A 12,137-nucleotide genomic window follows, 5' to 3' on the forward strand; every position below is an offset into this window, starting at 1 on the left:
CAAGCCCTGCCCCTCCTCGGCGCCGACCGATCGGAGTCCGGCAGCACACGCCAAGGCTAAGGCGGGAAGACCCGCGCCGGGAAACTGCTCCGGGAAAGCGGGGCGACCTCCGTCTGCCGCACATAAACGCCGAGGAGAACGGGCAGGAGACGATGCTGCGCCCTTCTCTTTTCCCCCTTCTCGCCTGTGCAGCTGCCCGCCCTCGCAGGTTCTCCCTTCCCGAGTTGCCGTTGGTGTTTCCATCTGATTCTTCGATGCTGCAATCATGATGAAATCGCGGCCGAAGAGTGCGGGAACCGCATGGATGACGTCAGGAGGGGAATCATGGGGCTCTGTCAAAGCGAGCGAATCTCCCCAACCTTCACGAAGGAGTGATAGAAAAAAGACATGAACCATCAACAAGTTTTAGAACTAAGTAACTCTCATTCAATCTTCAAACGTCAAGCCCAAGTACCCACGTCTCGAACGAATCGAGCAGGTGTTTGCCCAGAGCATCACTGCAATCTCGCTTATCGACCACCATGGCTACCAAGCCGGACGCAAATGCCGGAGATCCCATCAGCACCAAGAACCAAGTGCTCAACGCTGGCGCTTCAGTAGTGCAGGTACGTTCTCCCTCTCTGACGAATCACCCTCATTGTAACACGACCTCTGACACCAAAATAGGACTTCGCACCATTAAGCAATGTCTGCGCTCACCTCAACGCCTTTCACGCATATGCCTCTGACCTTACACGCGTGGTGGAGGCAAATCATTACTGCGGACACTTGAACGAAGACGTCCGGCAATGCATACTCTACGATAGCCCCGAGAAGAATGCACGCATCATAGGCATCGAGTACATGATCACGCCAAAGCTCTACGAAACCTTGGACGCGGAGGAGCGAAAGCTCTGGCACAGCCATGTGTATGAGGTCAAGTCAGGCATGCTCATCATGCCGCAGGGAAAGCTGCCGGACCTGGCTTGGCAAGCGGCAGAGAACAAGGAGATGGAGCAAGTCGTCCAGCTATATGGAAAAGTGTTCCACCTCTGGCAGGTCGACAAAGGCCACCAGCTGCCCTTGGGCGAACCGCAACTCATGACAAGCTTCACCCAGCCCGGCCAATTGGACTTTGCCAAGTACGTTGGCGACCGAGACAAAAGGTTCAACTCGGATTATAAGCAAAAAGAGGAGGCTCGGAAGCATATTGCGAGCCCGTCGGTTCATCCCGACGCTGACCAAGCCTGGAAGGAGAAGGACAAGAACAAGGGAGTCTCGTAATGAAAACTGTCAAACACTGATGAGGTTGATGCGACAACGATTACATCGGGGCTGTTGCATGCAAGTAAAAAAAGGTAATCTGCGAGGTTGATGCATCGCTTCCCGCCGAGGATGCCACCGTTTAACATTATCAATTATTGACTAGTCGCATAAGGTTGCAGGCGGGTCGAACAGGAGTTGTTCCTGGCGGGAGGCGGCGGAGGGGCGGCGGACATTGCTGGTGATAGGTTAGTAATATGGGCAAACACGGGCTATTTGAGAGATCAGAGACGAGCACTAAGGTTTTACGGTTGCGGAGGGCAGCGCGAGGCGAGATTAATCCCATCTGAAATCCCATTATGATTTATCTCACCCCCCGGAGGCTAGGGGCCCGGTCGCGAGACCAGAGGTTGTGGATATCAGAAGCCAGACGGTTGGCGAGTGACGAGTGACGACACAGAACAGGCTCAGAGTAAAATGCCGAGCTATCCCCTTTTACTCTCTCATGGCTCGATGTCGTTGCTTCAGATTCGTCTCGAAACGTCCCTTCTTTTGAGTCCATCCCCCCCCTCCACCTCCAGTGACCAGTCTCCTCCCTTCACGCTCGACGCAGCCCACCCACTTGAGGCTGCTGGTGATCGAATGACACCTGCTCTTGGCTTCCAGATGTGGGCCAGGGGTGAAACGTGAAGGGTAGATCCTGGTCTGAAGATCCCAGGCGCCAACAGGGATGGGACGACTCCTTGCGGCAATCTTGTGGATCTCGCGCGTCTCCTTTCCGTTACGGAGAATTTTTAGGGTAGTGGTGCCAGCGGCTGGCAATCTACGCGGAACCGCTCGCCGGAAGAGAAGAGACACAGAGCGTGAGAGCAGGAGAAAAGTTCTGGACTTGGACTGGCGGACAGAAGAGCGCGCTGCTTGCCGGTGCGGCACCCCGAAGCACGCGAGAGAAATGCAGTGAACGGAGTACTCCATGTTCCCTTCCCACACTTCCCATGCGTGCCATGCAAGGTACGCTCGCAAGCCTTCAGGTACCCGTCCGCTAAATTGTACCTTAAGTGGCATACGGGGATGCCGGTGGGAGAAGATAGATTGCTCCCCAGACTCACCAAGAACAGAGTTCACGATCGGTAGGGCTTCTCTGCTCGATGCACTGTACTCCAACTCTCTCTCCACGCTCTTTACTGGAGCCAGGTGGTCTTGGCTACATACCAAGCAAGTCGAGTCGAAGTTGATCTCCCGAACTTCGCTCGTCTTACCTATCAGTAGCGCTGATCACCAAGGACCAAGCAAAAATGAGGCTCAGCTGAACAAATTGTTCCCCCATTTTCTCGTCCGTCGGACTAGCGTGGACGCCACGATCTGGGTTGGATCTGACGGATTACCCGTCCCGTCGCGCGTCCGTGGCTCCTTTTGGGCTACAATGGCGACCAGCCTTCGGCCGGTCTCCGAGCGCGAGTCTCAGAATGAGAGCAATACACCAGACGAGTTCCCACGTTCTCTGCTTCCTACCCGCGTCGGGAAGAGCCCACGCTTGCGCCTGTCAACGTCAAGGCCTCAGGAATGGGACGAAAGGAGAAGGGGGGAGGGTAGGGGAGGGGGGTAAGGAGACGAAGAGAGAAAACAAGAGCGAGACTAGGAGACTCCAGAGAATGAGGGTGATGAGAGTGTGTGAGAGCGTGAGAGCGTGAGAGCCGGCTCACCCCGCTCGTCTCGCCGCGGCACCGCTTCTGGCTGTCGTATGCGCGCTTTGGTGCTTTTGTTCTTGGCGTCTGTATCACCTCGTCGAGTCTGTGACCCCCTTTGGGCCGAGAAGAGATGGGACTATCCTGGGAAACAGACGAATGGGACAGCGCTGACCCCCGGGAGAAAACAGGGCCCGTATGCGAAATCGTTGCTCAAAGCGTCCAGAGTTCAGCGAGCAAACCGCAACCTTTCAACTCTCGCCAGGCTTCCCGCCCTCCACTCCGTCGACACTGTTCGACTAGGAAGTCTGCAGTCCGCTGCCGTTGTCAGAATTGCTTACCATGGAATCTCCTAATGCTCTATGAAACACGCTCGCCTCTTCAGAACAGCGCCCCCCCAGCGCGTAATCGTCCGACCTTTTTCTTTCCATCTGTCTCGGCCCTGCCAAACACGGCTAGTCGCCGTTTATGAAAACTAGCGGTTGACTCGCCGTCACTATGTCCGTCAATCAACAGGGATCATGAGCCAAAACCCTCCTTCAGATCCACTGTCACTGAACTTCTGCCCCATCGTGCCCCCATGTGAGCCTCATCCTCCTCCTCCAATTGCCTCGCTACCGGCCGCTTGACCAGGTCTCGAACCAACGCGAACTGCACTGCACCATGGACCATGTTGACCATGCTATTACTGCCCATACTGGTGGCCACTCTCATCCACTTCAACCTCGAGTGAGGTCCTGACCCCCCCAAGGTTCCATGGCTCGTCCCTTTCTCCCCCTACCACACACCACCAACACCACCCCCTTCAGTCCCCTACCCTCCATCTGCCAAGATACGTCGGGTTCAGGGTTAGGTCGCGACTCCGCCCAGCACCACAGCCTTGCGACAAGAGGTGTTGCAGATGATCTGAGCAGATCAGCGTACATCATGGGCTGGTCGACGTTTGGCAGTGTTTGCGTCGTTTCGGTCCTCGACCGCGAGCCTTCGTATAAGACGACCTTTTCACGGCCTCGTCTCGTGTTTAAGTTTCCCTTTCCCTTCTCTCTACCCACACATCATATTATCCTCCTCTGCGCCTACGCTCTTTCACCGGGCTTTTCCGTTTTTCCTTCTCTTTTCACTTCTCCCTTCACTTCGTTCCTTTAATCGTGCTGGCACATTCCGACTTAGTCTCTGCGAGACAAGATGCTTTCTTTCACGGATATTGTAATCGGCTCGGCCTTCCTGGCCGTTGCCCATGGCCACGCTGCCATTCTCGGTGCTCAGGGAGACGCCGGCTCACCTGCTAGTGTCGGGTTCCTGGGTATGTTTTGCGCAAAAGGGGAACGAGCGGGAAGAGGATATCACGATCTTTTGATACTAACCCTCAAATTCAGTCGACCCGAACATTGCCCGTAACTGCACGACTATCAACCCCTGCCAGCAGGACGCCACGATTATCCGTGATGCCGAGATCAACAACAACGTCGTCAACGAGTGCGGACGCACCGAGATTGCTGGCAACATCGACATTGGCGAGAACACCGAGAACGCCCTGGCAGCGAACCAGGTCACGCAGGTTAAGGCGGGCGGCACGGTCACAGTCACTATCCACCAGGTCAACGCCGATGGTGCTGGTCCCTTCTCATGCGATTTGGATCAGACGAGCAACTCGCTCGCCGGCACCGGCCAGATTCCTCTCGAGGTCACCAACAACGTTCCCGGCACCAACGGTTTCTCCCAGGCAAAGGCTCAGCAGTTCAACGTCACTGTCAAGATGCCTGCTGACATGAAGTGCACTGGAGGTTAGTGGAATATAGTAGCCCTGGTTTGGAATCAAAAACTAATGACTCGACAGCCTCTACCGGAAACGTCTGCACTGTCCGCTGCCGTAACAACGCCGTCGCCGGTCCCTTCGGTGGCTGCTTCCCCGTCCAGCAGACCGATGTCACTCCTACTCAGAACACCCCCCAGAACATCCAGACCGCCGCCAAGTTGAAGGGTGTTCTCTCGCAGGTTCAGCAGGATATTCAGGACTTCCCCGCCGCCGCTGCCGCCAACCAGAAAGACGGAACTCCCGAGCAGCTGGCCGCTGCTGATGCCGCCAACAAGGTTCTGGGCGCTCCCCCCGTCACCGTCAAGGAGTTCCCCGTCGAGAACACCGGCCCCAGCCAGACCGGAGGCAACACCGCTGCTGCTCCCCCTGCCGCTGACCCCAACGCCGGCAACGCCAACGCTGGCAACGGCAACGCAAACACTGGAAACAACGGCGGTAACGCCGGCAATGCCGGAAACGCCGGCGGCAACGGACGTGCACGCGGCAAGGGCCGGGCTGGCAAGCGTGGCAGAGCCGCCAAGCGTGAGGAGAGCGGATCCCTTCGATGGGCCAAGCGCTACGTCGTGCCCGGTGCCGACTTCCAGCCTGAGGTCATGCCATGAAGGGGATCTTCTTCTTAGAATTGAGAGAAGTTTCAGCTTCTTTGCTGCTAGCTGACGGTAGACGAACGCTCTGAGCCAATTCTTTCCCTTTTTTCACGTGGTAGTCGTCAAAAAGATAGTGGTTTTCCCTCCTAATTCAAAGTCTCTGCAAGTACAATCCTCTTTGTTGAGCGAGCGCACAGAGACACACAAAACCGCGGCGAACTCAAATCTTGGGAAGAAGGGCAAAAGCGGCAAACTTTACTTTGCTTTGCTTTGCGGAGACCTGGAGAGCGGTTGCGAGTCTTTTTTATTTTACACCCAATACATCTTTTTTTACTCTTTACTTGTGTGTACACATTATAAAAATTTCATAGCCATGATTTGATGTCGAATCGTCTGCTGTGCTCCGTTGCAAAAACCTGATAGTGACAACTGAACAACACTAACATGATGGAAAATGAGGACTTTGCAGCAAACCGCCGAGTCATAACCAGATCCGGCAATGACGACGAATCCGAGACGCTCGCACAGAGGCAGAATTTCCTCTCTCCGCGTTCACTCGGGTGATTTTGCCAGTATGCAGTAGGCCGGGGCATGCAGCCGAGCTGTGCATCCCAAAAAAGACTTGACTTTGCGTTCCTGAAACCGACGTGGTGGAGTTCCAAGAGTCTTTTCTCCCTTCGCCCGGTATTAAACACTCCATAGCCCGTTATTTCCCTGCTGTGCCTCCCACCCCATCAACCACGCCGTGTTCGAAGAGTCCCGTGCTGAAACGCACAGATGCTACGGATAGTCAGCGATGCAGGGCCGGCCGGATAAGACCAGGCGCATGGTCGTACGATTGGGGAGACAGGCAGTTTCTCAGTTGGGAATGCGAGGCGACGAGTTCAATGCTACAAGCATGTGGCAATCCCGCCGGTGCTGATACAAGCAAGGCAGGTAGGTCAGAAGGAACAAAGCGTTCAGCGTTCACTTCCGGTTTCCTGTTATTTCCCTTTTTGCAAAAAGATAGGTAAGAATGCCAGACAACTGGTCCGCCACAAGAGATGTTCCAAAGTGCGATGTAGGTATCCGCAATGTTTCGGCCGGGGAGTTGAAGGGACGGCAAAGTGTGCGGCATCATATTGCATACCATGAATCCTAAGAACCCCTCTTAATGAACGATAGCCCATGACTATGTGTGTTTGTGTGGGTGTTGTTCTTGGCAGTGTATATAATCAAACTTTCCCTCCACAAGTGATTGATCTACGTATGTATGCCAATGATTCCACTTATGTGATTCGAGGGGCAGCGCTACTTCTGCGACGTTTCTGCCAGGTTTGACTATTGCAATATGCTAAGCCTTACAGGCGGGTTTGGATCTCTTGGCTTCAGCGATGAGTCTGGACGTTCTCCTCAGGACCTGCGTTAGCTCGCGGGGAAAAGCATGGAGATCCCCCTCAGTGAGTCCGGTTAGTGGACACTGGGAGGGACTGCCAAACTTGAGTACCCTCGGAAGCTTAGTTATCACTACCTTTTGAATTTTGTTACCGTCGTGAGTTGCATTGAAAGTTTCCTTGTCAAGTGTGGTGTATGGACTAGTCCGTCTGCATTTGATACAGAGTTTGTTGGTACCTTGCATATGATTGAGAGTCAATAATGATCTAAATGCATTCTTCCACATTATTGATATCCATATAGTACTTAGTATGAATTGAAGAACTGCGAGTCCCTGAGAAGATAACCCAGATTTTTGTCGGTCTCGCATTGCAAGAATCGTCTCGTTGTTGTTGAATCCCATCAATGCAGCACCAAAGAATGGGTTGATGGTCGGTGATCGCTCGGCGTCTGTTCTCCCAGTCATCGTTTCAACCGTTTCGACGACAGACTGGGGAAACCTCACAAACGCAAAACTCTGTCCTCTCGTCTGCTCACCTAGTCCAATCGGTAGTTCATCGACAAAGGATGCACAGTAGATCCCGGCGAGATGAGAGAGTCAGTCACGACTGCACTGCACACCAACCTTTCTTGCTCGTTTGATTTGCTGAGCATGATTGTCCGTTCTGTTTCTGAACGTCAACCTTGACCTATGGGGCTTGCACCACTACAGTGGTTGGTGCAATCAAGAGTCGGGAGTTTTCTGTGACGAAACGAACGGCCGATCTTAAAGTTGACTTTCAACGCGCAGCCTGACAAGAAACTAACAAAGAGGGGTGTTTCGCTGGACAGACTTGCTCTCTTGATGGATCTTTGTTCAGCTTGCGCTCGCCCCTTCAAGTCTGAATTTGGGTCAGTATATAAAGTCTCGAGCCTCAACCTTCACCGCGGAGGTCGCGACTCTGTCGAGCCTTATCTTCCTACCTGATAAGCTCAGAACGTTGCTGATGTCATACTTTGTGGAAGAGGCTTAGATCACCATACTCATATTCCCATGGACTGCAGCACCGCCCAACTTTTTGAACATTCTATTTTGAATAAGCTTCATCTCCTCACTGAATCATAGTTCCAACGGCGCGGTAGCATCCGTGACCTAGAGTTGCTGCTAGTTCTCCACCCGTGTTGCCGGCTCGACGGTCAGATAGTGTGGGACGAAGCTTAATGGTGCTCGCTATTCACCAATGTTTAAGCCAAAGGCGCTCCACCGTGCTGCTTGACGTTCCGTTGTTGTATGGTTCAAGATCTCTTTCCTTGAGACGATGCGATATCCATGCCAAAATGGGACTACATCTGAAAGACTTTGCATTTCGGCTCCGAGATCCCAAGCCGTTGGTGAATGGAGACCGAGCATACCATCTCCGAGCCATTTTCTCTCTTGGTTGGCAACGCGAGCATGGACCTTCTCTCATGGCCAAGACGAGGCCAAGCCGTCAGACACGGAGCCGCAAAGCTTCAGTATTCACACCGGAGGCGCGCTAGAGGCGGGTCAAGGTGATTGAGGCTGATCATTGACAATCCAAGAGTGCGGTACGATACCCTCCGTAACATGCATCAACAGAATTAGCGCTCTCAAGGGTTTCTGCATGCATTAGATTCTCAGGGCCCGAAATTTGGAGAAACCATGGGACTTTTGCACGAGATAGAGATTTAAGATATGGGTATCTAGAGTAGCATTAACTACGTAATGAATCCGTATACCTCAACTGAGCAGTTCCGTACTCGGGAGAAGACTAGGACCGCACTCGGCTGAGCGACTCCGATAGGTGGACTGTTCTTGACGGTCCGTCATTCCGCTCGATGCTCCGTGGGCCCACGGCCCCACTACCGGCAGTATGAAGCCGCGAAACAGGCATGTCCTGACTAGGAAAAGGGGGCCAAAAAGTAAATTAGACTAAGGGGGAAGATTGGGGAATGGGATAAAGAGAACTCAACTCTGTTTTTTCTTCAGACATAGTGATTCCTCAGGCGCAGCTGCAAGCATAATGGTCAAGGTCTGATCACATTTGGTTGCGGTTGAATCTCAAAGTGGTGAGCCAAGACCCAAGGGCATTGTCAACTTTGACCGGATATCGGCGGTTCAGCACCCCACGTTGAACGACTGTGCACGATGGTGGGCCGAGTTCCTAGTGAGAAAGATTGAGGCAAATACTATTAATCGCAGAGCGGACGGAGCAAACTAGGACATATTGCTGTTGAGCTGGGTTTGGAAAATTTCTCCCCACGCCAGTTTGCCGAACAAGCAACTCTTCATCGATAACTTTGCCACGCTTGCTAGTCTAACTGAGACTACCACTACCAGTGCCGCACATAAGTTGATTGTTGGGGTAAGTTGATTGTTGGGGTAAGTTGACGCCGTCACACCCGCATCAGTAGCTTCGGTAATGCTCAATAAATGCCGTGTCCTCCGGTGCAAGCAGGGGCGGCGGATATTACTCGTCCAATCGCATGGAGACGCTTCTCCCAAACGGAGGGCGGTGGGAGATATTCCGCCCGGGTGCCCCTTGCATAGACCCCAACTTGGCTTTGCTTGACTTTGCGGAGAAGACCCACGATGTCACCTTACGACGGGTTGCGGCAAACATGTGCTGTGCTAACTCGCTCAACCGACTCCTTATCCCCGCGTCACCAGCTCTTTTGACCATGTGGTAATTAATCAATATGTTGCAGACGGCTGCCACGAGAGAACCAAGAGAGCCAAGTTGCGCCCCTCCCGGATCAAGCTTCGCCCAGCAGGCTTGGTCTGCCTTGGTCTCTCTGAGTCTCCAAGAAATGGACTCTGACCACGTTCGTCCAATTCCACCTGCCCTGGGGCCCTCAATACAGACTTAGGCAAGGCGGGAAGACATCCGATCTTGCCTATCCAGGCCCACTAGACAATCATCTACTCTCCAATGACCGATGCATCCCGGGTTACTGTTCCCAATTGAATGCATCACGACTCACTCCGAGCCGCTCGCAGGAGCTCCTAAGCCCCTGGACGGAAATTAAGCAGTTTGGAAGGAAGTGGAAAGAGGAGGGGCTAAGCGCAACCATCTCATGATAGTTTAACCTTGAACGGGAGATCGAAACAGTATGTGAGAGTCTATATAATGTGTCCGAGGCCATCCGCACACTTTTGGCTTTCGTCTCCTCATCCCAAGCCACTCGCGACATTCTTTTCCGGCACTCCAATTCATTCTTTTTATGTTCAGACCCGTCTGATCATCTTTACACACTCTTTTCTCTCATCCGTTCTTTATCGACTTGACGTCCGAAGATATACATCATCACCACCATGTTGACCAAGGTTTCTGCCCTCACGGCCCTCGTGGCCGCTGTTCGCGCGCAGCAGGTCTGCACGCTCAACGCGGAGACCAAGCCTGCGCTTACCTGGTCCAACTGCGCGGCCGGCGGTGCCTGCACCAAGGTCGACGGATCCGTTACCGTAGATGCGAACTGGCGCTGGACTCACAAGACCGACGGCAGCACCAACTGCTACACGGGTAACAAGTGGGACACCTCCATCTGTACCACCGGCGAGGACTGTGCCTCCAAGTGCTGCTTGGACGGAGCCGACTACTCCGGCACCTACGGCGCCACCACCAGCGGCGATGCCCTCAACCTCAAATTTGTCCAGCAGGGCCCCTACAGCAAGAACATTGGTTCTCGCATGTTCCTCATGGACGGGACAGATAAGTACCAGATGTTCAAGCTCTTAGGCCAGGAGTTCACCTTTGACGTCGATGTCTCCAACCTTGGTGTAAGTGGAAGCCTCCAACCCGATCAGGGAACGTGCAGGGAAGCAGCTTGACTAACACGTCGATCATAGTGCGGTCTGAACGGCGCCTTGTACTTCGTCTCCATGGACGCCGATGGTGGCATGTCCAAGTTCCCTACCAACAAGGCCGGTGCCTCCCACGGAACTGGCTACTGCGACAGTCAGTGCCCCCGCGATCTCAAGTTCATCGATGGCAAGGCCAACGTCGAGGGCTGGGTGCCTTCCTCCAACGATGCCAACGCCGGCGTCGGAAACATGGGCTCGTGCTGCTCCGAGATGGACATTTGGGAGGCCAACTCCGTCTCCACCGCCTACACCCCTCACCCCTGCGAGACGGTCGGCCAGCTGAGCTGCAACGGCGACGCCTGCGGAGGCACCTACAGCTCTACCCGGTACGCCGGCCAGTGCGACCCCGACGGATGCGACTTCAACAGCTACCGCCAGGGCAACACCACCTTCTACGGCAAGGGCTCCCAGTTCGCCATCGACACCTCCAAGAAGATCACCGTCGTCACGCAGTTCGTCGAGACCGGCGGCGCCCTCACCGATATCAAGCGCTTCTACGTCCAGGACGGCAAGGTCTTTGCCAACTCCAAGTCCGACATCACCGGCGTCGAGGGCAACTCCATCACCACGGACTACTGCACCGCCCAGAAGAAGGCTTTCGGTGATGAGGACGTCTTTGCGCAGAAGGGCGGTCTTGCGCAGATGGGCAAGGCTCTCTCCGAGGGTATGGTTCTCGTCATGTCTGTCTGGGATGACCACCACTCCAACATGCTCTGGCTGGACTCCACCTACCCTACCAACGAGACCGGCCCCGGCACCGCTCGCGGCACTTGCGGCACCGACTCAGGCGTTCCCGCCGATGTCGAGTCCCAGGCCCCCAACTCCAACGTCATCTTCTCCAACATCAAGGTCGGCCCCATCGGCTCTACCTTCAACAGCGCCGGAACTGCCGTAAGTACCACTGTATAGATATCTGTCATTGCTGTTGCTAATTATACGTGTGTTTTAGTAAGTTGTTGAGACTTGACATCCGCGGCCGCCGTCACTCCTACCACAACTTCATTTTCCACATGGTTGCGAAGTGAACATTGGTCGCATATATCGAGACGAGCGTGGCATATATCCTTCTTTCGGTTGTACATGTTTTCTAGACATTTCAGTGTATATAAATTGGGCATGGCTCTGACCCTTGCAAACAAGTGTAAGAAGTATTGGCTTACAAAAGTCTTTAGCTAACCATTCTACTTGACAAATTCTGCCTATTGCCTTGAATGTAAATGCCTGCCATGTGGTATATGTCGGCGAAACAATAGAAAAGACAATCCCATGACTTGTGTGAATCTCCTTTCTCCCGCCCAAAGCTCGGGACATGGATATACCTTAAGCCTGTGCTGTAGTTGTGCCATGAAGGCAAGATAGAAAACTAAATATAGCATCTCTTGCTACACTCACGGAGAAATGCCTAATATGATTTCGCTTACCCGTTTGGCTCTTATCTACAACTTTGGTCTGGTTAACCGTGTTTTCCATGCCTTGGGCTGAGACTAGGTTTCCCGCCCGATAACCAGCATTTCTCGATGGGACAATGAGTCATAGACCAAATGTGTGTACTCAACATCCTCCGTGTACGG

The 12,137-nt window shown here is 53.7% G+C and overlaps 3 protein-coding genes across 3 annotated transcripts; all 3 read left to right on the plus strand.

Annotated features, from left to right (window-relative positions):
- The first annotated feature begins 389 nt into the window (after window positions 1-389).
- On the plus strand, window positions 390-1,538 carry HER10_EVM0007989 (uncharacterized protein). The gene is made up of 2 exons (XM_035477527.1): window positions 390-605; window positions 667-1,538. The coding sequence occupies exons 1-2, from the start codon at window positions 522-524 to the stop codon at window positions 1,261-1,263; spliced, it is 681 nt and encodes a 226-aa protein (XP_035329680.1). The 5' UTR covers window positions 390-521; the 3' UTR covers window positions 1,264-1,538.
- A 2,574-nt stretch (window positions 1,539-4,112) lies between these two features.
- HER10_EVM0005298 (uncharacterized protein) lies at window positions 4,113-5,345 on the plus strand (the record flags this gene model as incomplete). The annotated part of the gene is made up of 3 exons (XM_035474920.1): window positions 4,113-4,230; window positions 4,304-4,711; window positions 4,765-5,345. 3 exons carry the CDS (start codon window positions 4,113-4,115, stop codon window positions 5,343-5,345), a joined length of 1,107 nt encoding a protein of 368 aa, XP_035329327.1.
- A 3,991-nt stretch (window positions 5,346-9,336) lies between these two features.
- HER10_EVM0001104 (glycosyl hydrolase family 7) lies at window positions 9,337-11,610 on the plus strand. The gene is made up of 3 exons (XM_035470864.1): window positions 9,337-10,482; window positions 10,552-11,457; window positions 11,516-11,610. Exons 1-3 carry the CDS (start codon window positions 10,018-10,020, stop codon window positions 11,516-11,518), a joined length of 1,374 nt encoding a protein of 457 aa, XP_035328841.1. The 5' UTR covers window positions 9,337-10,017; the 3' UTR covers window positions 11,519-11,610.
- Window positions 11,611-12,137: the final 527 nt, after the last annotated feature.

The sequence above is a fragment of the Colletotrichum scovillei genome, assembly GCF_011075155.1.
Source record: "Colletotrichum scovillei strain TJNH1 chromosome Unknown Contig00009, whole genome shotgun sequence".
Taxonomy (NCBI): Eukaryota; Fungi; Ascomycota; class Sordariomycetes; order Glomerellales; family Glomerellaceae; genus Colletotrichum; species Colletotrichum scovillei.